The 24,659-nt window shown below is 37.6% G+C and overlaps 1 protein-coding gene across 2 annotated transcripts in view; it reads right to left on the bottom strand.

Annotated features, from left to right (window-relative positions):
• HMMR (hyaluronan mediated motility receptor) overlaps nucleotides 1-24,659 on the bottom strand; it is a 47,391-nt gene that overhangs the window by 8,826 nt on the left and 13,906 nt on the right. For both annotated transcript variants that reach the window (XM_010592323.3, XM_003404876.4), the window contains exons 5-12: nucleotides 23,891-24,079; nucleotides 20,743-20,829; nucleotides 20,553-20,653; nucleotides 10,294-10,368; nucleotides 9,986-10,164; nucleotides 8,970-9,118; nucleotides 7,308-7,522; nucleotides 1,599-1,715 (exon numbers count right to left, since the gene is read on the bottom strand). In XM_010592323.3, coding sequence (XP_010590625.2) covers nucleotides 1,599-1,715; nucleotides 7,308-7,522; nucleotides 8,970-9,118; nucleotides 9,986-10,164; nucleotides 10,294-10,368; nucleotides 20,553-20,653; nucleotides 20,743-20,829; nucleotides 23,891-24,079 — 1,112 coding nt within the window. The remainder of the gene's footprint in view (nucleotides 1-1,598; nucleotides 1,716-7,307; nucleotides 7,523-8,969; nucleotides 9,119-9,985; nucleotides 10,165-10,293; nucleotides 10,369-20,552; nucleotides 20,654-20,742; nucleotides 20,830-23,890; nucleotides 24,080-24,659) is intronic.

Here is a 24,659-nt window from a genome sequence, read left to right as displayed (position 1 = left end):
TCTCCCCCTAGTGAGACTGCACACTCCTTCCCTCTACTCTCTCTTTTCCTGTCCATTCAGCCAGCTTCTGAAGCCCTCTGCCCTCTCATCTCCCCTCCAGACAGGAGATGCAAACATAGTCTCATGTGTCTACTTGATCCAAGAAGCTCATTCTTCACCAGTATCATTTTCTATCCCATTGTCCAGTCCAATCCCTGTCAGAAGAGTTGGCTTTGGGAAAAGTTCCTGTCTTGGGCTAACAGAAGGTCTGGGGACCATGACCTCCAGGGTCCTTCTAGTCTCAGTCAGACCATTAAGTCTGGTCTTTTTATGAGAATTTGGGGTCTGCATCCCACTGCTCTCCTGCTCCCTCAGGGGTTCTCTGTTGTGTTCCCTTACTTTTGCATTCTTTATAGGGAAATTAAACATACCAGAATAGGAAAAGCACAAGCATTCAAGGTTTGAGAGTCCATAAAATTTGAACTGAACACTGGAAAAGGTAAGATTAAATGGCCATTTATGATTGTTGTTGTTAGGTGCTGTCAAGCTGATTCTGACTCATACTGACCCTATGTACTATAGAATGAAACACTGACCAGTCCCGTGCCATGCTCACAATCATTGTTATACTTAAGTCCATTGTTGCAGCCACTGTGTCAATCCGTCTTGCTGAGGGTCTTCTTCTTCTTCACTGACCCTGTACTTTACCAAGCATGATGTCCTTCCCCAGGGACTCATCCCTCCTGACAAAATGTCCAAAGTATGTAAGACATAGTTTCACCATCCTTGCCTCTAAGGAGCATTCTGGTTGCACTTCTTCCAAGACAGATTTGTTCATTCTTTTGGCAGTCCATGTTATACTCAATATTCTTTGCTGACACCACAACTCAAAGGTATCAGTTCTTCTTCGGTCTTCCTTATTCACTGTCCAGCTTTCGCATGCATATGATGTGATGGAAAATACCACAGCTTGGGTCAGGAGCACCTTAGTCTTCAAGGTGACATCTTTCCTTTCAATACTTTAAAGAGGTCTTTTGCAGCAGATCTGCCCAATGTAATTTGTCTTTTGATTTCTTGACTACTGTTTCCGTGGGCGTTGATTGTGGATCCAAGTAAAGTGAAATCCTTGACAACTTCAATCTTTTCTCTGTTTATCATGATGCTGTTTGTTGGTCCAGTTGTGAGGATTTTTGTTTTCTTTATGTTGAGGTGTAACCCACACTGAAGGATGTGGTCTTTGATCTTCATCAGTAAGTGCTTCAAGTCCTCTTCACTTTCAGCAAGCAAGGTTGTGCCATCTACATAACACAGTTGTTAACGAGTCTTCCTCCAATCCTGATGCCCCGTTCTTCTTCATACAGTCTAGCTTCTCTGATTATTTGCTCAGCACATAGACTGAATATGTATGGTGAAAGGATACAACCCTGAAGAAAATCTTTTCTGACTTTAAACCACGCAGTATCCCATCATTCTGTGCAAACAAATGGTTGGTCATTATGAAATTAAAATAACACCAATCTTCCTATATGTGTATTTGTTTTGTTCATGATTTCCCTAGGTATCCACCCCCCACCCCCATACACATTACACTTGGGAATTTAGACTCCCAAGAAAAATACCTTTCAAATTCAGCAGTAACATCTCCAAGGTTTTGCACTGTACTATCAACCCTTTCCTGCAAAAGCAAAGTGGCCTGAGTGTGAGCAGCATTACTTTTCTCCAGTTCAGCTTCCTTCCTATGAAAAAAAGTAAAAGAGAAAATGTGAACTACAAACCATTAACCTAAGAAAGACATTAATGCTTACCTTTGACGCTGTGAATCATAACTTATCTTCATCTTTGCATTAGCTGCTGAAAAGCTTATATGTAAATACATGATCTACCTCTAATAGCATGTTTTTTAATGTACTAACTTTACTAGTAGCTTCATACTATCTTTTCACTTTTATTTTCTTCCTAATTTAGTTATTTCTAAATTTATTTTTTTATATCACATGTATTTACGTAGGTAGTTTAAAAATTGGTGGTGGAGGGGGGTAAGGTATGGTAGAAATACTCTAAAATAGAGCCTTAACACCTGAAGCCAAGATTAAAGAATGCAAGGGATTACCAGGAAAAAAAAGTACTTGGATTGAATAAAATTTAGTTTTCTGTATTTAAACACTTAAGAAGTACTAAGTACAGTTAAGGAGCCCTGGTGGCACATTGGTTAAGAGCTCGGCTGCTAAATAAAAAGGTCAGCAGTTTGAATCCACACGCCATTTCATGGAAACCCTATGGGGCAGTTCTACTCTGTCCTGTAGGGTCACTACGAGTTAGGACCAACTTGACAGCAATGGGTTTGGTTTTTTGCTTAGGTACAGTTAAGGCTCATTTCTCATTTTAATGAGAAATTCATTTGCTCTGTAAAGTTGTACCTAAAGCACACACACACACACACAAACCCCAGCAACACCAGTAAATACTATAAAAAACCCCAAAACCAAACTCATTGCTGTTGAGTCAACTCTGACTCATAGCGACCCTATAGGGACAGAGTAGAACTGTCCCACAGAGTTTCCAAGGAACGCCTGGTGGATTCGAACTGCCGACCTTTTGGTTAGCAGCTGTAGTACTTAACCACTACACCACCAGGGTTTCTGTAAATACTATACAATTCTGCAACACCAGTAATAACAAACAAGAAACTATGAGTGGAAACATAGGTAGATAGGTACGCTGAATAGGTGTGGGAGTATGTATGGGAGTACTCCCATGTGCATATATAGGTTTGGCTGTGGGTATTTCTACATACGTATTTACATGTGCTGCATGTATATTCATACATATAATAGAGCACACAGGGCCACAGTCATGGAAACATCCTAAAGACAACGAAACACCTCATGGGACTGAGAAACTGGGCTTGAATTCTAAGGACCACAGTCTCGAGGGACATCAAGGTCAACTGGCATAACGTAGTTCATCAACACAATGTTCTACATCCTCATTTGGTGAGCAGCATCTCGGATCTTAAAAGTTTGCGAGTGACCATCTAACATACAACTATTGGTCTCTTCCTATTCACAGCACAGGAGAGCAAAGAAAACCAAAGACTCAAGGAAACAATTAGTCCAAAGGACTAATGGACCACAGGAACCATAGGCTCCACTAGCCTGACATCAGAAGAACTAGGTGATGCCTACCTAACACTACCGCTGCTCTGACCAGGATCACAATAGAAGGTCCTGGTTAGGGTAGGAAAAAAATGTAGAACAAAATTTGGATTCATAAAAACAGCCAGATTTACTAGTCTGAGAGGGACTGAAGGAAACCCTGAGGCTATGGCTCTTAGACATCCTTCTAATATAGAACTCAAGCCACTCCTGGAGATTACCTTTTAGCCAAATAGACAGGCCTGTAAAAGAAGTACAGCCAGAATGCTTCTTAGAAACAAGGATGGTGAGAGTTCATCTCACGTACTTTGGATATGTTATCAGGTGGGACGAGTTCCTGGAGAAAGACATCGTGCTTTGTAAAGTAGACAGTCAGGGAAAGAGAAGACCCTCAAAGAAATGGATTAATGCAGTGGCTGCAACAATGAGCTCAAGCATAGCAATGATTGTGAGAATGGTGCAGGACCAGGCAGTGATTCATTCTGCTGTAGCTAGGTTCACCATGAGTCAGAACCAACTCGCCAGCACTTAGCAATAACAACAATAAAATAAACAATAACACCCATGAGGAAAGTGCGCCTTAGAACAACCATCTTTATGAGACAAAGTGGTCACATTGCCCCGAAAGCAAAGATGAGAAGGCAGGAAGGGACAGAAAAACCTGATGAATGGAAATGGGGAACTCAGAGTGGTAATAGGGATAGTGCTGACACATTGCAGGAATTGCAACCAATGCCGCGGAACAATTTGTGTATGAACTATTAAGTGGGAAACTACGTGCTCTGTAAGCCTTATCCTAAAGCACAATTAAAAAAAAAAAATTGGGCAAAGGATATTAACAGGCATTTCATCAAAGACATTCAGGCAGCTAACAGACACAGGAGGAAATGCTTGCATCACCAGCCATTAGAGAAATGCAATCAAAACCACAATGAGATATCATCCCATCCTGACATTACCGGCCTTAAAAAAAAAAAAAAAAAAAAAACCCAGAAAATAACAAATGTTGGGACAGAATGCGGAGAGATTGGAACTCTTACGCACTGCTGGTGGGAATGCAAAATGGTACAACCACTGTGGAAAATGATACGGTGCTTCTTAAAAAAAGCTAGAAATAGAGATACCATATGATACAGCTATCCCACTCCTAGGAATATATCCTAGAGAAATAAAAGCCATCACACACAAATAGATATATGCACACCCATGTTCATTGCAACATCATTCACAATAGCAAAAGGATGGCAACAACCTAAGTGTCCATCAACAGATGAAGGGATAAACAAACTATGGTCCATAAACACAGTGGAATACTATGCAACGATGAAGAACAGTGATGAATCTGAGAAACATCTTACGACATGAATGAATCTGGAGAGCATTATGCCGAGTGAAATATGTCAATCACAAAAGGTCAAATACTGTATGAAACCACTATTACAAAAATTCATGAAAAGGTTTACACACAGAAAGAAACAATCTTTGACAGTTACGAGGGAGGGGAGGGGTGGGGAGGGAAAAACATTAACTAGACAGTATATAAGTAGTAACTTTGGTGAAGGGTAACACAGTACACATACTGGGGAAGTTAGCACAATTTGACCAAAGCAACATCATGGAAGCTTCACAGACACATCCAAACTCTCTGAGGGACGAATTACTGTGCTGAGGGCTGGGAACCATGATCTTGGGAAAATCTAACTCAATTGGCATAATGTAGTTTATAAAGAAAATGTTCTAAATCCCACTTTGGTGAGTAGCATCTGGGGTCTTAAAAGCTTGTGAGCTGCCATTTAAGATACTCCACTGGTCCTGTCCCATCTGGAGCAAGGAAGAGTGAAGAAAACCAAAGACGCAAGGGAAAGATTAGTCTAAAGGACGAACAGACCACAACTACCACAGCCTTCACTAGACTGAGTCCAGCACAACTAGATGGTGCCCAGCTACCATCACTGACTGCTCTGATAGGGATCACAATAGAGGCTACAGGACAGACTTGGAGAAAAATGTGGAACAAAATTCTAACTCACAGAAAAAAAGACCAGACTTACTGGTCTGACAGAGACTGAAGAAATCCTGAGAATACAGCTCCCAAAAACCCTTTTAACTCAGTACTGAAGTCACTCCTGAGATTCACCCTTCTGCCAAAGATTAGAGAGGCTCATAAAAAGCATAACAAGACAAAATGGGCACACCAGCCCAGGGGCAAGGACGAGAAGTCAGGAGGGGACAGGAAAACTGGTAATGGGGAGTCCAAGGTCGAGAAGGGGAGAGTGTTGACATGTTATGGGGTTGGCAACCAATATCACAGAACAATATGTGTATTAATTGTTTAATGAGAAACTAATTTGCTCTGTAAACGTTCATCTAAAGCACACACACAAAAAAAGACACTTCATTTTAAAAGTTATTCTGAAAAAGTTACAGGACTATGTGGATTTATTGTAAATTATTCAAAGATTTAATAACTTATTTAATCAATAATTATTACTTTGCATAGATAGAATAGCTTTTAAGTCACCTTTTTAAATATTACGAGTATCAAAGATCTTTGAAATATCACGAAAAATATCACCAAAATTATGATAAATTTTTAGGTATGCATATGAGTTTATGCGAAATCTTTTAAAGAACAGATAAAGCTAAAAAATACAAATAAGAAGCATTATTCAAGACTAAATTGGACATTAATACAAGATAAACACCTGATAAAATTTATTCTGTAATGAATGTCATTTCTAAAATATACACACCACAACTAAAAACCAATCAAGTAGTATTAAAGGGTGTATATTAAGAATACTTCCTTCTCTGTTCCCCTAAGGAGTCACTTCCAATTCTTTTAGCTGTTTTTTCCCTTAAGCCTGAAATTTCCAGGTTGGAAGGAACTTTTGAAATCATCTCATAAAACTCCTTTATTTTACATCTAATGAATTAGAAAATTAAAGAAATTAACATTGTCTTCTTCAGGATCACACAAATAATTTACAGATCAAGTAATAAGACCTTTTTCTCCTGACCTTTAGACCAGAGTTCTTCGAGTTAAAATAAATGACTCTCTCAACTTTCTTTCTTCTCTGAAATTGTCACCATCTACTCAGTATCTTAAGGTTCCCCTTCCCCAAGACTGTCTGGAGAATAGAACAAACCCCCTAATTATACTTTTGTACTCTTCCCAAACAAGCAGGCATACATAAAACCTTGATGTTCTTTTTCATCACTAATCATCACAAAAAAACAGAAAAGGGATTAATACAACAGCATCTACCAAGGGATAGGTCCACTGGTGTGAGGGACATTACAATCCTTGAGGCTTCTGCCTAGTCTGTGGCTTCCTGTTAGAAAAGTTTTTAGTTATGCAATCTCAAGGATTTTAATAACAGAATTCATTATTTTACTTATAATTCACATTCCAGAATCAAACTGAATCTTTTAATTTAAATTTGGTAGGAACGGAAGGATGGATGGAAGTTAACACTGAACTAGTTTTAAAAAAAAAAAGGTAATGAAAATTCAGTCCACTTTAAAGGACAAATTCCTTATTTTCGAAGTTTCAGTTTTTGAAAGAATAAGATTTGGTGATTTACAAAGATTATGTCCTCCTAAAACTTTGTGAGATCTTCATTAAAAAAACTCCAGAGCTTTTTATTTTCTTTCTTCCTTTTCTCAATTCTAATAATTGTTTTTTCCATTTTGCTTTTTGACTGCTGCTTTTGAAGTGTTTGTCCTTCCTCAAAAAAAGATAACCGAAGGTATAACTTAACACATTGTAAACTGATAGACATATAGATACAAAACATGGAAGCAGTCATTTATTGAAGGGTGGGATTCTCAGTTTTATGTGTTTTTTTCTTAATTCATTATTGCTGTGATGTCTAATAATTTTTAGAAAACGTAAGAGGAGAAGCAAGGAAGCTAAAAAATTTGGTCATTTATTTATTAAAGTTCTTGTTAATTAAACCTCCGGCCTTAAGAGAAAGAGCATGGCTTCTAACTTTGGCTCTCCTACTTGTTTGTCTTAAATCTTAGGCATTTACTTTACTTCTGTGTTTATTCCCTAAATGTACAACAATTCCAGCCTCACCCACTGCCATAATTAACATGAGAACTCTGAGAGAAAATACTTCATAACATTTGAAGTCATATATAATAACAGCTTTTATTAATACAAACCCTTTTAGCTTCTCTTGTAGGGATTTTAGTTCTTCAGCTTTAGACTTTGTTTCCTCTTCCAGTTGCTTGATTAGCCTTTCAGCATCTTCCTCCCTTTGCTGTAATTCATCTAACTCACCCAGTGCTTGTTTTAATTCTTCTTCAAAGAGATTTCTCTCTTTAATCATTTCCTCTTGAAAAGAACACAGTTTCTGCTGAAGACTAGACGATAATTCCTATGTCCAAATAGAAATCCATGAAAATCATTTTAAATGGCATTTGAAGGTTTTACTGAGAGACAAAAAGGACGGATAATGAAGCATGAAAACTAAATTTAAGGGCTTCATTTTTCTCATGAATTATATCTTACACCTTGTTAACATTGTGGTTAATATCATTTCAGTCTTTGTTCTATGCAGCACACACACAGAGTCCTTAGAAAACTAAAATCATATTTTACATCTGTTTTACAACTGACTGCTATCTCATAATATCCTTTTCTCACACAATATTACATAAATATTGGACTCTGATTTTACTGCTACATCCAAATATTTTTATGTTATGTAATATACAACACAATACCAATTAAAAAAAAAATTACAACATCAAAAATAAAGTCAAAATTACCTTTGATTACTCCTCACCTCAACCCAGTTCTCCCATTTCAGGGATAACCACTAGTATGGTATATCTATCCTCTGGCCTTTTTCATATACTTACATACACACATAAATTTTAGAGGGGATATGAATGATATGAATGATATTTACTCTTTGTATGTAAAGGTTACTTCACAAAATCATAAAAATAGGTGTTGGCATCTGTCCAGGTTAGTACATATCCTGATCTACTTTATTCTTTCAATGGTTGCATGTCCCCAACAGTATAATCCTTTACGCTAGTGCTTGAGGGCACCTGTTTGCCCGACTCTCATCAATGGGTTCTATTATCAAATGTTTTAACTTGTGCCAATCTTATAAGCGAAAAGTAAATTTATTTCCATTTACCTGATTATCACTATCTTTTCTTGTATACAGGCCACCTGGATTTACACTTCTGAGAACTGCCTATTTTCATCCTATGCACATTTTTTTTTAAAGTGGATTTTTTTTCTTAGTGATATGTAAAATGCTCTTTGCATAATCTGCATTTTAAAAATCTGTTTTGTTTCTTATATTGTTAGACACTCTTTACAATGTAATTATTAATGTCTATATAATAATCTGGAGCCCTGGTGGCACAGCGGTTAAGAGCTCAGCTGTTAACCAAAAGGTCAGCAGTTCGAATCTACCAGCTGCTCCTTGGAAATCCTATGGGGCAGTTCCATTCGTCCTATAGGGTCACTATGAGTCGGAATCGACTTGACAGCAATGGATTTGGTTTTTTGGTAGGTGTATATAATAATATATCACAAGAATGAGCCTTGAAATTATTAAAAAATGATTTGCCTATTTTGTGACATCTGGTGTTTGTAATTTTTTCACATTTTCGCTAACCCTGTGGTGAACATCTTTGTAGCTAAATTTTTAGTGTATCTATAATTATTTTCCTCAGGATATGATTCTAAACATAGAATTGTTGGATCAAATGATATATATAATTTTAAAGGTTTAGAGAGAGATATATGTATAGAAATTTATGACATGAAATAAGCACTGTTTTTGGTGTTTAGTAAATTACCTTCTCTTGTTGGAGAAGTGAATCCATTTGCAACTCTTTTTGTTGTAGCTTTTCATGTTCTTGTCTTTCAAGAATAAACTTCTCTTTTAAGTTTTGTATCTCAGCATTTAGATTTTCAACTTGTTCTCTACCCCGGATGACAAGGTCATCTATAAAAGGGAAAACATTAAAAATACTGTAACTGGATACTAATATCAACTTTGAGAAACCCAGACTCCCATAATATTCCATTATATTGCTTTTAGCATGTTATTAAGCATTTCCAAAGGGGATGGGGAACCTAACTCTGAAGTTTGTATGTTTAATGAATATTAAAGAATCATTTTGCACCAAATTACTGAATCAACCTAAGCTACTAAAAGTCATTATTTAACCTAATTGGAAAGTCAGAATTATAGAATTTTTGAAAGTACCATTTAATACGTAAAGAAGAACCAAACAAGAGATGTATTGAGAAAAACAATTTAGTGAAGAACTAAGCAAGTTTAGAAATTCTTGTACATAAACAAACAGTTAAAGTCTTAAATGTAGATAATCCTAATTAAGATGAATGGCATTCAGATTTCTTCAGTTCCATTACTACTGTTTAGCTGAGGGATTCTTTTTTATTCTCCGAGAGAGAACAGAAGTGAGCCTAACCCAGAATCTTAAATTAGTTATTCTGAAATACAGTTGTAGAATGGTAATTTAGATGAAAAATATTTAATAAGTTTGTAAGGTTCTAAAATCTAATGAAATTCCCAAACCTAGTTCCACATACCTAACAATTCTAAATTGCCACCCAGTTGGGAAGTCGAGAACTGCATAACTGTATATATTTCAATCGAGACAAGCTATACATTGACATAAACAGAGCATAAACATTATAACTGTCAAAAACGTTCATATGTGGAACAGGATTTTTTGTTGTTTATTTGGATAATTATAAAGATGTGTTTTAATATAGCAAACTATTTTTTCTTAAAATTGTATGTAATACTTATTTAAAGAAAGTAATAGTAGAAACACTGTAATACCTTTTTCTTTTTCAAGCAGCTGACATCTAGCATTCAGGTCTTCTACTTGTTTAGACAACATAACGGTGTTTTCCTCGAGAGACTGCTTAAGGTTTATAATTTCATGATTCTTCCCTTTTAGATTTTCTTCTAATTGGACAATATCTACCTTGTATTTTTCCACTTGATCTGATGCACAACTACATTAAAACAAATAATTTTGAATACTGTATCTATTTAGGCACAGGGGAAATTAACCAAAAAATGACAAAAATAATCATCACTTTTCAACAAAATAAAGTCCAAATTAAAACTATTATTCATATTACCTAATTTCTTCAATGTATTCTAAGAGTTTTTCTGTTTCAGATTTTTCATCAATCTTTTCTTTCTCTACAGAAACACTAAAAAAAAAAAAAATTATGTATATTAATACATACTAGTTTATTTATTTAATAATCACATATAATACTTACTATGTACCAGATACCGTTGTATGAGGCAGGCTGGCTGCAGAGTCTAAACTCTTAACCACTATTTTTGTGAATTTTCAAGTTGGTAACTTATATGTAAATAGGAGAGAAGTGAGAAAGCTTTCCGAACATATTTTGTTACAAGGGCAATGATGGTGCGCGTCATCACCTATAATAATGCAAGTGTTATAAATAATCTTTTTCGTAACTTACTGGTTTTCCTCACTCACCACACATAGAAAATAGCATTCTGTGTGCTATTAAAGTCTTTGCAGCAGACTACCTTTTGTTCAGTTATTTGTGTTCATTTCCTCCATTAGTTAATGGCCTGCTAGGAGACAAAGGCCACTCACCCTGCTTCATCTTTGTACTCCTCACTAATGCCTGGCACAGGGAAGATAAACTTTAGAGCTGAATATTTATAGCAGTACAAAATAAAGGTTTCAGAAATATTGAGCAGAAAGGGGCTAATTCTTGATACCTGTCAGCACTGGGTCTAAGAGGCACTGTCCTTGTGTACACATTTCTATTCTAGAATTAAGGTTCCAACCAAAGCCCTAAGCCCTTCAAATGAAGAGGTACAATAAGAACATAACAGTAGAAGAGAACAAAAAAAGGAAATGAAAGGCATCAAAACTGGCAAGAAGTAAAACTGTTGTTAATCACAGACAACAGGATCATGTATGTAGAACTCTTGAAAGCTAAAAAAATAAAAATTTGATTGTTATTTTTAAGGAGCAATTCAATGTGCAAGGAGAAGCTTTTTATTAATGGAGCAAAAATACCTAGACATTCTTATGGAGAAAAGTAAATCTTGGGTGGAGCCAAGATGGTGGAATAGACAGATGCTTCTGGCGAGCCCTCTTTACAAAAAGGACCCAAAAAAACAAGTGAAACGAGTATATTTGTGACAAGCTGAGAGCCCTGAGCATCAAAGGGAAGCTTAGACAACGAACTGAGGGGCCGGGGAGGAAGAGACCGTTCAGAAGTGCAGAGGAATTACTGGACCTGAATCGCAGGGAGCCCTCAGGCAACATTCCTGGAGCAGCGGCAGGCTGGTACTAGCATTTGGCCGCAGTTTCCTCAGGTAGAAGCAGCCAGCCGCACAGCCTACTCACACCTCTGGAACCTGAGAACGGCGCTCTCGGCAAAAGCTAAGTACTTGTGTATATTTTACCACGCCTCCCCAACCCCCAAGCCAGCTTCAATGGCAGAATCCCTGGGCCTGAGATAGACCCTGGTGAGCACCTAGAGCCATCCTCCTGGCCTTGGGGAAGGAAAAAATTAGCAACTGGGGGGAAAAGATAATTTGCTAGCTCCATTAACCAGGGGAGCTCAGGACAGAAGCGGCTCCTGTCCAGGCATAAACCGTCCATGGATGTCGAGCACCTTTCCCTTCTGCATGGACCTGTGTGGACCTATTTTGGGAGAATAGGCCCTTGTTGGCAAACTCCAACCATTTCAGCTGCGCGGTGGAGAGATGGGTGTTTGACGTTTGACATTGCTTTGCCTGTTAAACAAGGTCCTCACCTACCCACATCAGGGACCTAAGGACTGGTAGCTCCACTCAGGTCACCCAGCCACCCGTGACAGGGGTCCAAACATAACTGGTACCTCCCAGTCCTTACAACCAAAAACTTTGGGTACCCATGGTCTGTCTGCAGAACCCACCCACCAGCACGCTCTAGGGAAGAGAGGCGCATTTTCCTCAAAGACACTTGGGGGTTGATTCTCAGCTCCCTGCCTTATTCAGAGCGTGAACCCCTGCTGTAATCAGATACCAGTATACATGCCAATCACCCCTGCCCCTCTAAGACTGTAGGACAGAGCCTGTACCACACACTTGATGATCAGCTACCTGGAAACCTGAGCTGAATTCATACAAGAAAACTGAATGGACTCCTATACCTGATAACTGCTCTAGCCAGGTGGGGACAGGACACCAGAGCTCCAAAGGTGAAAATAATCAAGCTAGATCACTCAAGCAACTCATAGGGGTATACTAAAACAAAACAAAGCAAGCAGTCAGGTCACAGTAAGCAGGCATAAACTAATACAATAACTTCTAGATGGCTCGGAGACAACAGTCAATATCTGGTCACAAAGAAACAGACCACGATCACCTCAACAGCCTCTCAAAACAAAGAGTCCAGGGATCTTCTAGATGAAAGTGCATTCCTGGAATTACCTGATGCAGAATAAAACAACCCAAACCGAGCCCAGTGTCGTCAAGTTGATTCTGACTCATAGAAACACTGGTGGCGTAGTGGTTAAGTGCTACAGCTGCTAACCATAAGGGTCCGCGGTTCGAATCCACCAGGCGTTCCTTGGAAAATTATGGGGCAGTTCTACTCTGTCCTATAGGGTCGCTATGAGTCAGGTGCAGAATACTAAAGTTTAATATACAGAACCCTTCAAGACATCAGGAAGGAAATGAGGCAATACACAGAAGAAGCCAAGGAACACACAGATAAAGCAACTGAAGAAATTAGAAAGATTATTCAGGAACGTAATGAAAAGTTTAATAAGCTGGAAAAATCCATAGACAGACAGCAATGAGAAATTCAGAAGATTAACAATAAAATTATAGAATTAGACAACTCAATAAAAAGTCAGAGGAGCAGAATTCAGCAAGTAGAAGCTAGAATTCTTGAACTCGAAGATAAATCACTTGGCACTAATATCTTTGAAGAAAAATCAGATAAAAGAATTAAAAAAATGAAGAAACCTTAAGAATCATGTGGAACTCTATCAAGAAAAATAACCTACAAGTGATTGGAGTACCAGAGCAGGGAGGGATAACAGAAAATACAGAGAAAATTGTTGAGGATTTGTTAGCAGAAAACTTCCTTGAGAATGTGAAAGATGAGAAGATATCTATCCAAGATACTCATTGAACACCACATAAGGTAGATCTTAAAAAAAAGTCGCCAAGACATATTATAATCAAACTTGCCAAAACCAAAGATAAAGAAAGAATTATAAGAGCAGCGAGGGATAAACGAAAAGTCACCTAAAAAGGAGAGCCAGTAAGAATAAGCTCGGACTACTCGGCAGAAACCATGCAGGCAAGAAGGCAATGGGATGACATATTTAAAAAATTGAAGGAAAAAAACTGCCTGCCAAGAATCATATATCCAACAAAACTGTCTCTTAAATATGAAGGTGAAATTAAGACAATTCCAGATAAACACAAGTTTAGGGAATTCGTAAAAACCAAACCAAAACTACAAGAAATACTAAACGGAGTTCTTCGGATAGAAAATCAATAATATCAGGTATCATCCCAAGACTAGAACACTGCGCAGAGCAACCAGAAGTCAACCCAAACAGGGATATCCAAAAAAACAAAGCCAGATTTTATATGTATATATATATATATAAGCCCAAAACAGGGTAACAGTGAAGTTGTTATATAAAAGAAGACAACATTAAAATAATAAAGAAGGACTAAGAAATGTAATCATATACCTTCCTCATGGAGAGGAAGATACGGCGATACAAAGAAATAAAAGTTAGTTTTAAATTTAGAAAAATAGGGGTAAATAATAAGGTTAACTACAAAGCAGACAAACTATCCTACTCATCAAAATAAAATACAAGGGAAAAATAACAGACTCAGTAGAAATGAGGAAAGGACAATATATAAAGAAAATGTCTCAGCACATAAAATCAAGTGGGAAAAAGAAACTGTCAACACACAAAAAAAGACATCAAAATGATAGCACTAAATTCATACCTATCCATAATTACCCCAAATGTAAATGGAGTAAATGCCCCAATAAAGAGACAGAGAGTGGAAGAATGGATTAAAACACAAGATTTGTCTATATGCTGCCTACAAGAGACATACATTAGACTTAGAGGCACAAACAAACTAAAACTCAAAGGATGGAAAAAAATACATCAAGCAAACAACAATCAAAAATGAGCAGGAGTGGCAATATTAATTTCTGACAAAATAGACTTCAAAGTTAAATCCACCATAAAGGATAAGGAAGGACACTATATAATGATTAAAGGGACAATACACCAAGAAGATATAACTATATTAAATATTTATACACCCAATGACAGGGCTGCAAGATACATAAGTCTATCAGCATGGAAAAGTGAGATAGACAGCTTCACAATAATAGTAGGAGACTTCAACATACCACTTTTGGTGAAGGACAGGACTCCTGAAAGAAGCTCAATAAAGACACAGAAGATCTAAATGCCACAATCAACCAACTTGACCTCATAGACATATACAGAACACTCCACCCAACAGCAACCAAATATACTGTCTTTTCTAGTGCACATGGAACATTCTCCAGAACCCAAAACACTGAAATATTAAAAAGCATCTTCTCTGATCATAAGGCCATAAAAGTGGAAATCAATAACAGGAAAAGCAGGGTAAAGAAATCAAACACTTGGAAACTGAACAATACCCTGCTCAAAAAAAGACTAGATTATAGAAGACATTAAGAATGGAATAAAGAAATTCAGAGAATTCAATGAGAATGAAAACACTTCCTATCAGAATCTTTGGGACACAGCGAAAGCAGTGCTCAGAGGCCAATTTATATCAATAAATGCACACATCCAGAAAGAAGAAAGGGCCAAAATCAAAGAATTATCCCTACAACTTAAACAAATAGAAAGAGCCCAACAAAAGAAACCCACAGGCACCAGAAGAAAACAAGTAATAAAAATTAGAGCCAAGCTAAACGTTTTGGTTTTTTTTTTAAATGAAATAGAAAACAGAAAAACAATTGAAAGAATTAACAAGACCAAAAGGTGGTTTTTTGAAAAAAAAATCAACAAAATTGATAAACCACTGGCCAAACTGACAAAAGAAAAACAGGAGAGGAAGCAAATAACCCAAATAAGAAACGAGAGAGGCAATATTACAACAGACCCAACTGAAATTAAAAGAATCATATCAGATTACTATGAAAAACTATACTCAAACAAATTTGAAAACCTAGAGGAAATGGATGAATTCCTAGAAACACACTACCTACCTAAACTAACACAAACAGAGGTAGAACAACTAAATAGACCCATAACAAAAGAAGAGAATGAAAAGGTAATCAAAAAACTCCCACCAAAAAAAAAGCCCTGGTCCGGAGGGCTCCACTGCAGAGTTCTACCAAACATTCAGAGAAGAGTTAACACCATTACTATTAAATGTATTTCAGAGCATAGAAAAGGACCGAATACCACCAAACTCATTCTATGAAGCCACCATATCCCTGATACCAAAACCAGGTAAAGACACCACGAGAAAAGAAAATTATAGACCTATATCTCTCATGAATGTAGATGCAAAAATCCTCGACAAAATTCTAGCCAATAGAATTCAACAACAACAACATATCGAGAAAATAATTCACCATGACCAAGTGGGATTCATATCAGGTATGCAGGGAGGGTTCAACATTAGAAAAACAATTAATGTAATCCACCACATAAATAAAACAAAAGAATCACATGATTTTATCAATTGTTGCAGAAAAAGCATTTGACAAAGTTCAACACTCGTTCACGATAAAAATTCTCAGCAAAATAAGAATAGAAGGAAAATTCCTCAACATAATAAAGGGCATTTATACAAGGCCAACAGCCAACATCACCCTAAAAGGAGAGAGCCTAAAAACTTTCCCATTGAGATCGGGAACCAGACAAGGATGCCCTTTATCACCACTCTTATTCAACATTGTGCTGAAAGTCCTAGCCAGAGAAATTAGGCTAGATAAAGAAATAAAGGGTATCCAGATTTGCAAGGAAGAAGTCAAAGTGCAGACGACCTGATCTTATACACAGAAAACCCTAAGGAATCCTCAAGAAAACTACTGAAACCAATAGAAGAGTTCAGCAGAGGGTCGGGATACAAGATAAACATACAAAAATCAGTTGGATTCCTCTACACCAACAAAAAGAACATCAAAGAGGAAATCACCAAATCAATGCCATTTACAGTAGCCCCCAAGAAGGTAAAATACATAGGAATAAATCTTACCAGAGATGTAAAAGATTTATATAAAGAAAACTACACTACACTTCTGCAAGAAACCAAAAGAGACTTACATAAGTGGAAGAACATACCTTGCTCGTGGATAGGAAGACTTAACATTATAAAAATGTCTATTCTACCAAAAGCGATCTATACATTTAATGCAATTCCGATCCAAATCCCAACAACATTCTTCAATGAGATGGAGAAACAAATCACCAACTTCATATGGAAGGGAGAGAGGCCCTGGATAAATAAGCCATTACTGAAAAAGAAGAAAAAAGTGGGAGGCCTTTACTTTACCTGTTTTTTTTTTTTTTTTTTTAGAACCTATTATATCACCACAGTAGTGAAAACAGCCTGGTACTGATACAACAACAGATACACGGACCAATGGAACAGAATTGAGAATCCAGACATAAATCCATCCACATATGAGCAGTTGATATTTGACAAAGGCCCTCAAATAGTTAAATGGGGAAAAAACAGTCTTTTTAACAAATGGTGCTGGCATAACTGGATATCCATCTGCAAAAAAATGAAACAAGACCCATACCTCACTCCATGCACAAAAACTAACTCCAAATGGATCAAAGACCGAAATATAAAATCTAAAACAATAAAGATCATGGAAGAAAAAATAGGGACAACGTTAGGAGCCCTAATACATGGCATAAACAGTATACAACACACTATTAAGAATGCAGAAGAAAAACTAGATAACTGGGACCTCCTAAAAATCAAACACCTATGCTCATCCAAAGACTTCACCAAAAGAGTAAAAAGACTACCTACAGACTGGGAAAAAGTTTTTAGCTATGACATTTCTGATCAGCAGCTGATCTCTAAAATCTACATGATACTGTAAAAACTCTACTGCAAAAAGACAAATAACCCAATTAAAAAACGGGGAAAAGATATGAATAGACACTTCACTAAAGAAGACATTCAGGTAGCTAACAGATATATGAGGAAATGTTCACGATCATTAGCCATTAGAGAAATGCAGATCAAAACTACAATGAAATTTCATCTCACTCCCACAAAAAATAATTCCCACAAGGCTGGCATTAATCCAAAAAACACAAAATGATAAATGTTGGAGAGGCTGTGGAGAGACTGGAACACTTCTACACTGCTGGTGGGAATGTAAAATGGTACAAACACTTTGGAAATCTATTTGGCGCTTCCTTAAAAAGCTAGAAATAGAACTGCCATACGATCCAGCAATCCCACTCCTTGGATATATCCTGGAGAAATAAGGGCCTTTACATAAACAGATACATGCACACCCATGTTTATTGCAGCACTGTTTATAATAGCAAAAAGCTGGAAGCAACCAAGATGTCTATCAACAGATGAATGGATAAATAAATTATGGTATATTCACACAATGGAGTACTATGCATCGATAAAGCACAATGATGATATCTGTGAAACATTTCATAACATGGAGGAACCTGGAAGGCATTATGCTGAGTGAAATTACGCAGATGCAAAAGGACAAATATTGTATAAGACGACTATTATAAGATCTTGAGAAATAGCTTAAACTGAGAACACATTCGTTTGTGGTTATGAGAGGGGGGAGGGAGAGAGAGTGGGAGAGGGTTATTTACTGATTAGATAGTAGATAAGAACTACTTTAGGTGAAGGGAAGGACAGCACACAATAAGGGGAGGTCAGCACAATTGGACTGGACCAAAAGCAAAGAAGTTTCCTGAATAAACTGAATGCTTTGAAGGTCAGCGGAGCAAGGGCAGGGGTTTGGGGACCGTGGTTTCAGGGGACATCTAAGTCAATTGGCAAAATAAATTCTATTAAGAAAACATTCTGCATCCCACCTTGAAGCGTGGCGTCAGGGGTCTTAAATGCTAGCAAGCAGCCATCTCCCATACCACCACCAAGCAAGCAGCCATCTAAGATGCATTAATTGGTCTCAACCCACCTGGAGCAAAGGACAATGAAGGACATCAAGGACACAAGGCAATTACGAGCCCAAGAGACAGGGCCACATAAACCAGCGACTACATCATCCTGAGACCAGAAGAACTAGACGGTGCCTGGCTACAACAGTGACCGCCCTGACAGGGAACACAACAGAGAACCCCTGAGGGAGTAGGAGAGCAGTGGGATGCAGAGCCCAAATTCTCATAAGACCAGACTTAATGGTCTGACTGAGATTAGAGGGACCGTGGTGGTCATGGCCCCCAGACCTTCTGTTGGCCCAGGACAGGAACCATTCCTGAAGCCAACTCTTCAGACATGGATTGGACTGGACAATGGGTTGGAGAGGGATGCTGGTGAGGAGTGAGCTTCTTGGATCAGGTGGCGACTTGAGACTATGTTGGCATCTCCTGCCTAGAGGGGAGATGAGAGGGTGGAGGGGTTTAGAAGCTGGAGAATTGGACACGAGAAGAGAGAGTAGAGGGAGAGAGCGCGCTGTCTCATTAGGGCGAGGGTAATTGGGAGTGTGTAGCAAGGTGTATATGGGTTTTTGTGTGAGAGACTGACTGGATTTGTAAACTTTTACTTAAAGCACAATAAAAATTATACAAAAAAAAAAAGTAAATCTTGATCCATGTATCACACTAAAACAAAAATAATGATTAGAAATACATGACAGACCTAAATGTAGAATCATAAAGCTCGTGGAAGCCAACCTAGAAGAATAGCTTCTCTACCCTGGGGTACAAAAAGATTTGGAAAGAACACAAAAATAATAACTATATAAAATAAGAAAACCAATAAATTAGATTTCGTCAAAATAAAAACATCTGTTCATCAGAAGATACCATTAGGAAAAAAAAATAGGTATGCATGGAAAATCTACTGGGATATATTGGAAGACAATGGGGGGAAAATTCATAGCCATATATCTGACAAATATCTTGTATCTAGGATACACATATAAAGAACTCCTAGAAGTCAACAATAAAAAGACGGCCCAATTTAAAAAATGGATGACAGACTTAAACAGACACCTTACAAAAGGAGATACAAGAATTGGTAATAAGCACATGAAAAGATGGCCAACATCATTAGTAATATATTAAAATCACAAATGAGACACCACTTCACACCCACCAGAAGGCTAAAATCAATGAGACTGGCAACACCAAATGTCAGTGAGAATGTAGAACTGAAACAGTTATACATTGCTAGTGGGAATATAAAATGGTACAGCCACTTTGAACAACTATTTGGCAGTTTCTTAGAAAGTTAAATTGCCCTATGATCCAGCAATTCTACTCCTCGATATTCACCCAAAAGAAATAAAAAACATATGTCCACAAAAAGAGATACAACACGCTCACAGCAGCTTTATTCATAAGAGTTAGAAATGGGAAATGGCCCAAATATTTATCAGTAGGAATACAGTAAACAAACTGAGTTACATGCATAAAATGGAATACTGCTCAGAAATAGAAAGGAACAAATTATAGTATAAACAAAAGCACGGATGAATCTCAAAACATTATGTTAAGCAAAAGAAGTGACATATACATACAAATACACACACACAAATTAATGGTATGATAAACTTCCCAAAAAAGGGGAAAACTAATTTATAATGATAGAGGTCAGAAAGTGGTTGTTGGGATAGAGAGAGAGTGTACAGGGAGCAGGGGAGGAGTAGGAAGGGGCAAGAAGGAACTTTCTAGGGTAATGGAAATGTTCTTTATCTTGTTTGGGTAGTGGATACAGAGATGTATACAACTGTCAAGACTTAAGATCTGTGCATTTTATTGTACGTAAGAAGGCTAGGAACATGCATTAAATATGCATTAATCACAACTTTCTATGCCAGTATTTCCCAGTTTTGATCTACCACCTCCATAAGATTACATTAGAAAGATCATGAGGTCTTTCCTCTTTATCAATACAAATAATGTACAAAAGTAATACATTCATACATCTTTCTAGCATAAAACGTTTGGGAGTGATTAGGACTGGTCTGCTACTCAGGATAAGAAATAGGGCCATGAGAGGAAGGCAATGAGGGAAGTATTGAGAGAAGGTTAAAGTCTAGGTAAATAACAACTAGCTGAAAGAGGCAAATCGAGAATTAGTTATACTTAAGAGTTTCTCTTTCCTTTTAGGCACTTACAGTTTCTCCTCAAGTTGCACTATTTTCCCCTGAGATTCTTGGAGATTCCTCTTGGTGACCTGCAGCTTCATCTCCATGTCTTCTTGTTTAGCCATCATACTCTACACAACAGAGATACATGTTTTAGGAAATGAGAAATGTTCGGATCCCTAGATCCAGACACAGCAGACTTACCAGAGATATCACTCACCCTCATCTTGGTTTCTCTTTTGTTTCTTAGTTTCATGAACTCCAGGCTTAGAATTCTCATATTCTTTTGGTTACCATTTTCAGAAAACTAGGTATGACAAAGAAGAAAAAGAATTCAGAAACATTTTCTGCTGAGTCGCATATAAAATTCACTGACTATTGATTATTCTACCTATTATTGGAGCTATAATTAGCCTGCAGTACACGTTGGTTAATGGTCCTTGACCAGTACCACAATTACTGAGTGAACACTACTCTTCTTGTCCCTCCTTCTCCTTAATGTGATTTTTTTTTTTTTTTTTTTAAAGGTGGCATGGGTAGTTACTACCTGTATGTGCTTGAGAGTCCGTTGTGAAATCTTGAAACAAGCCTCTTGGGGAGGATTTCTTGAAGGGTGTTTGCTTGATAACGTGCATCTGAATTGCCTGGTGTATCTTTGAAATATGTAGATTATAGGGTCTGTCTCAGGCCTTCTAAATCAGAATCTCCCTGGTGGAGCATAGGAATCTGCTCCCTTTCCGTGTTTGGTTCTTTTGCGTGCTAACTTTAACAGTTAAAGATGAATGTGTCCACAAAGCACTGCATCCTTACACCCTAACCCTAACTTCTTCTGCTTAAAATAGGCAGCGCTGGAAATGTTATTTATAAAAGCCAAGGACTGTGATCCTGCTCTTTCCAAAAAGGTGATCATAATTCTAGTGGCTAATCTTTATTGAATACTGTGCTCAGAGCATCCATGGATTGGGTTTTATCTTCATAATAATCCTTTGAGGAAGGTTCTATCATCTGCATTTACAGATGAGGAAATTGAAGCAGAGAAGGTAAATAACTTGCCCCTGGCCACACAGCTAGTAAGTGGCAGAGGCAGGAATTCATACCCCTGCCATAGCCCAAAGGCCTGTAACAAGTTTGAAAAGCCAGCAGTCCTATTAGATATGTATTCACTTCAAGTAAATTCTTCCTCCCATCTACAACTCCCAGAAGAAGAAAGGTTTTACAGCTAGCTTCTGATTTTCTTTTATCTAAATTGTGGTTAATCCCAATATGAGTATGCAATAGAAATCCATTCTTTCCTTAGCAGGGGATTAAAAATCCTGTTCAAATTGTACCATCTTAACCCCCTCTTTGGAAATACTCTCACAGCAAAAGAGATGATTATTACAAAACTTCAAAATTATGGAATCCTGACAAGTCTTAGTAAACATACAATTCATGTTTGTTGGGGGTAGAGGTGGCAGAGGACCTAGATTTTATCTGGCGACCAGAGACACCAAGCTAATCACTGCTTAAAATGGCTTTCACTAGTAAACTCTGATGGAAACCCTGGTGGCGTAGTGGTTAAGTGCTACAGCTGCTAACCAAAAGGTCGGCAGTTTGGGTTAATAAACACTGTGGCAGGTGGCAAACCCAGTGCTTGACACCTACATTCTACAGTCAAAGGGAGGGCAGCTTGATATTTTTAACATTACAAAGCAGAATTGCTTACTCTGGGTTTTACAGTCCATTAAAGAGTATGGAGATGGCCTGTAATGGGCTTATAAACCCCTTAAAATCACACACATTTTCATGTTTTGCAAATATGGACATTTCTGGGGAAAGGTTTCTTAAGGGTATATGATATCCCCAAAAGAAGTCTGACAAAGTGGTTACAGTCAGACAGAGCCAACTCATCTACTTACTAGCTGTGAAGCTTGTAAAGTTATTGAACTGCTCTCATTCTCCCTCAATAAGATACCCAATTTTAATGTTTTCTACATTCCTGAGTCAGCAGTGATATAAAAGGAATAACAGACTCCTCTCTAGTTTTGGAAACCCTGGTAGCACAGTGGTTAAGAGCTACGGCTGCTAACCAAAAGGTCAGCAGTTCAAATCCACCAGCCGCTCCTTGGAAACTGTATGAGGCAATTCTACTCTGTTCTATAGGGTTGCTATGAGTCAGAATCGACTCGACGGCAACGAGTTTGGTTTTGGTTTGGTTCTCTAGTTTTACTTCCAACCAATCAATACAGCCTTATCTAGTTTACTTCTTCAATGTCTCTTTTGTCTATTTCTTCTTCTTCATCTTCATTGCCTTGGTTCATAACCTTTGCCTCTCACCTGGTTATTTCAATAAATTGATGTCTCTTTGCTTCCATCTCTCTTAAATCCATCTCTCTAGTTTAATCCCAAGACTAGCTAAAACTGCTTTATCCTGTAGTTTCTTTATCTGTCACATTTTCTACTCCTGCAATGTCAAAGCCAATGGTAGGTCTCCAGGCATGTTAAATACTTCAGGTCTCCATACCTTTGTATGGTATTCTCCCTTGAGTGACTGGCTCCATCCTGCAACTCATACTCTTTCATGAAAGTCTTATTCAAGGTTTTATCTGCTCTACAGCCTTCCCTGACTGTCCCCTATTCCCTTTGTAAGCAAAGAGCCCAGCACATGACAGGCCCGGCTTAAATGACTCTTTCTATTAAACTGAGTAGTGATTTCTATGCTCCTTCTACTTCTGCAGCAAGCACAAGGACCCTGTAAGATCTATTAGGATATTAATAAGGACAATCACAATTTAACTATTGCACGCGTTTTGTCCATCAATTTATTCATTTCACATTTTATTACCAAAAAGATTTGAGATGGAGGCCTGCTGTTATGCTACTATTTATTTCAGAGGAAGATCTTTAATGTGACTTCTAGATGTAAATTCTGTGATTTTATTAATGATCTTATTATATATTGGAAAAGATTTTGAGGGAGGGTAAAGAAATGTTAGACATTAAAACAAAGTCACTCGTTTGTTTATAACCTCTCTTATTCCTGGCACCATAATAAAGCTGAAATAATACCTCCTACATGAAACAGTTTAACATTTAAGAGGGTCCCTGGAGGTACGGTGGTTAAGCATTTGGCTGCTAACCAAAAGGTTGACAGCTCCTTGGAAACTCTATGGGGCAGTTCTACTCTGTCCTATAGGGTCGCTATGAGTCAGAATTGACTTGATGGCAATGGGTTTGGTTCTCTCTCTCTCTTTTTTTTTGGTAATATAAAGATACATTTAGTTAAGGAATAAAGCAAAATTAGAGCCTAAAATTCCCAGACAACTGTAATGAGAAAAAATACATTTACTATTTATTCAAATGTAAATGTTACCCTGAGGTTCAAATACCTTAGATTTTAACAGCTCATTGGTCCTGGTTAATTCAATGAGCTGTTTCTCCAGTGAAGCATTGTCTGCAGAGAGAGAAGTTTTTTCCCTGACGGCAGCAGTTAGCTTTGCTTCCATCTTCTCAAACTCAGCTTCCAGGTCCTGGATCCGCTTGGCCTGAGCACCACGTTCCTGCACAAGAACACGAATCTGGAGGAAAACAAGGTGATAAATAAATGATTCACAGGTAATAATGCCAATATAAAGAGATGCTATTGATAATTAAAATGTGAAAGCTTCTAAATATCTCTGATTTTTACATTATGCCTTTAGACACTCTAATTTTACTAGCTGTTTGGACAATCAGGAAACCCTGGTGGTGCAGTGGTTAATGCTACGGATGCCAACCAAAAGGTCAGCAGTTCGAATCCACCAAGTGTTCTTGGAAACCCTATGGGGCAGTTCTACTCTGTCCTACATGGTCGCTATGAGTTGGAATCTAATTGAGAGCAATGGGTTTTTTTTTTTTTTTTTTTTTTGGTTGGGCAACCATAACCACCTTATGATACATCTTAAATATGTATGCATTTTACAACAGAAAGATTTGAATTGTCATAAACTTCCAGGTACAACTAAGATGTATATTCACTTTAAGGTATTTCTACCTATAAGAGTTCTTGTGTTCCATAGTTCTAATTAAAAAAATTCAAATTACAGTTAAAAATACTAAACTTTTTTTTTTTTTTAAGAAGGCAGAGCTAGGTGTCTGGGTAGACTTCAGTACCCGTTG

Source organism: Loxodonta africana, chromosome 2 (genome assembly GCF_030014295.1).
Source record: "Loxodonta africana isolate mLoxAfr1 chromosome 2, mLoxAfr1.hap2, whole genome shotgun sequence".
Taxonomy (NCBI): domain Eukaryota; kingdom Metazoa; phylum Chordata; class Mammalia; order Proboscidea; family Elephantidae; genus Loxodonta; species Loxodonta africana.
The sequence above is the reverse complement of the archived record's forward strand: the minus strand, read 5'-3'. Positions and strand labels throughout refer to the sequence as shown.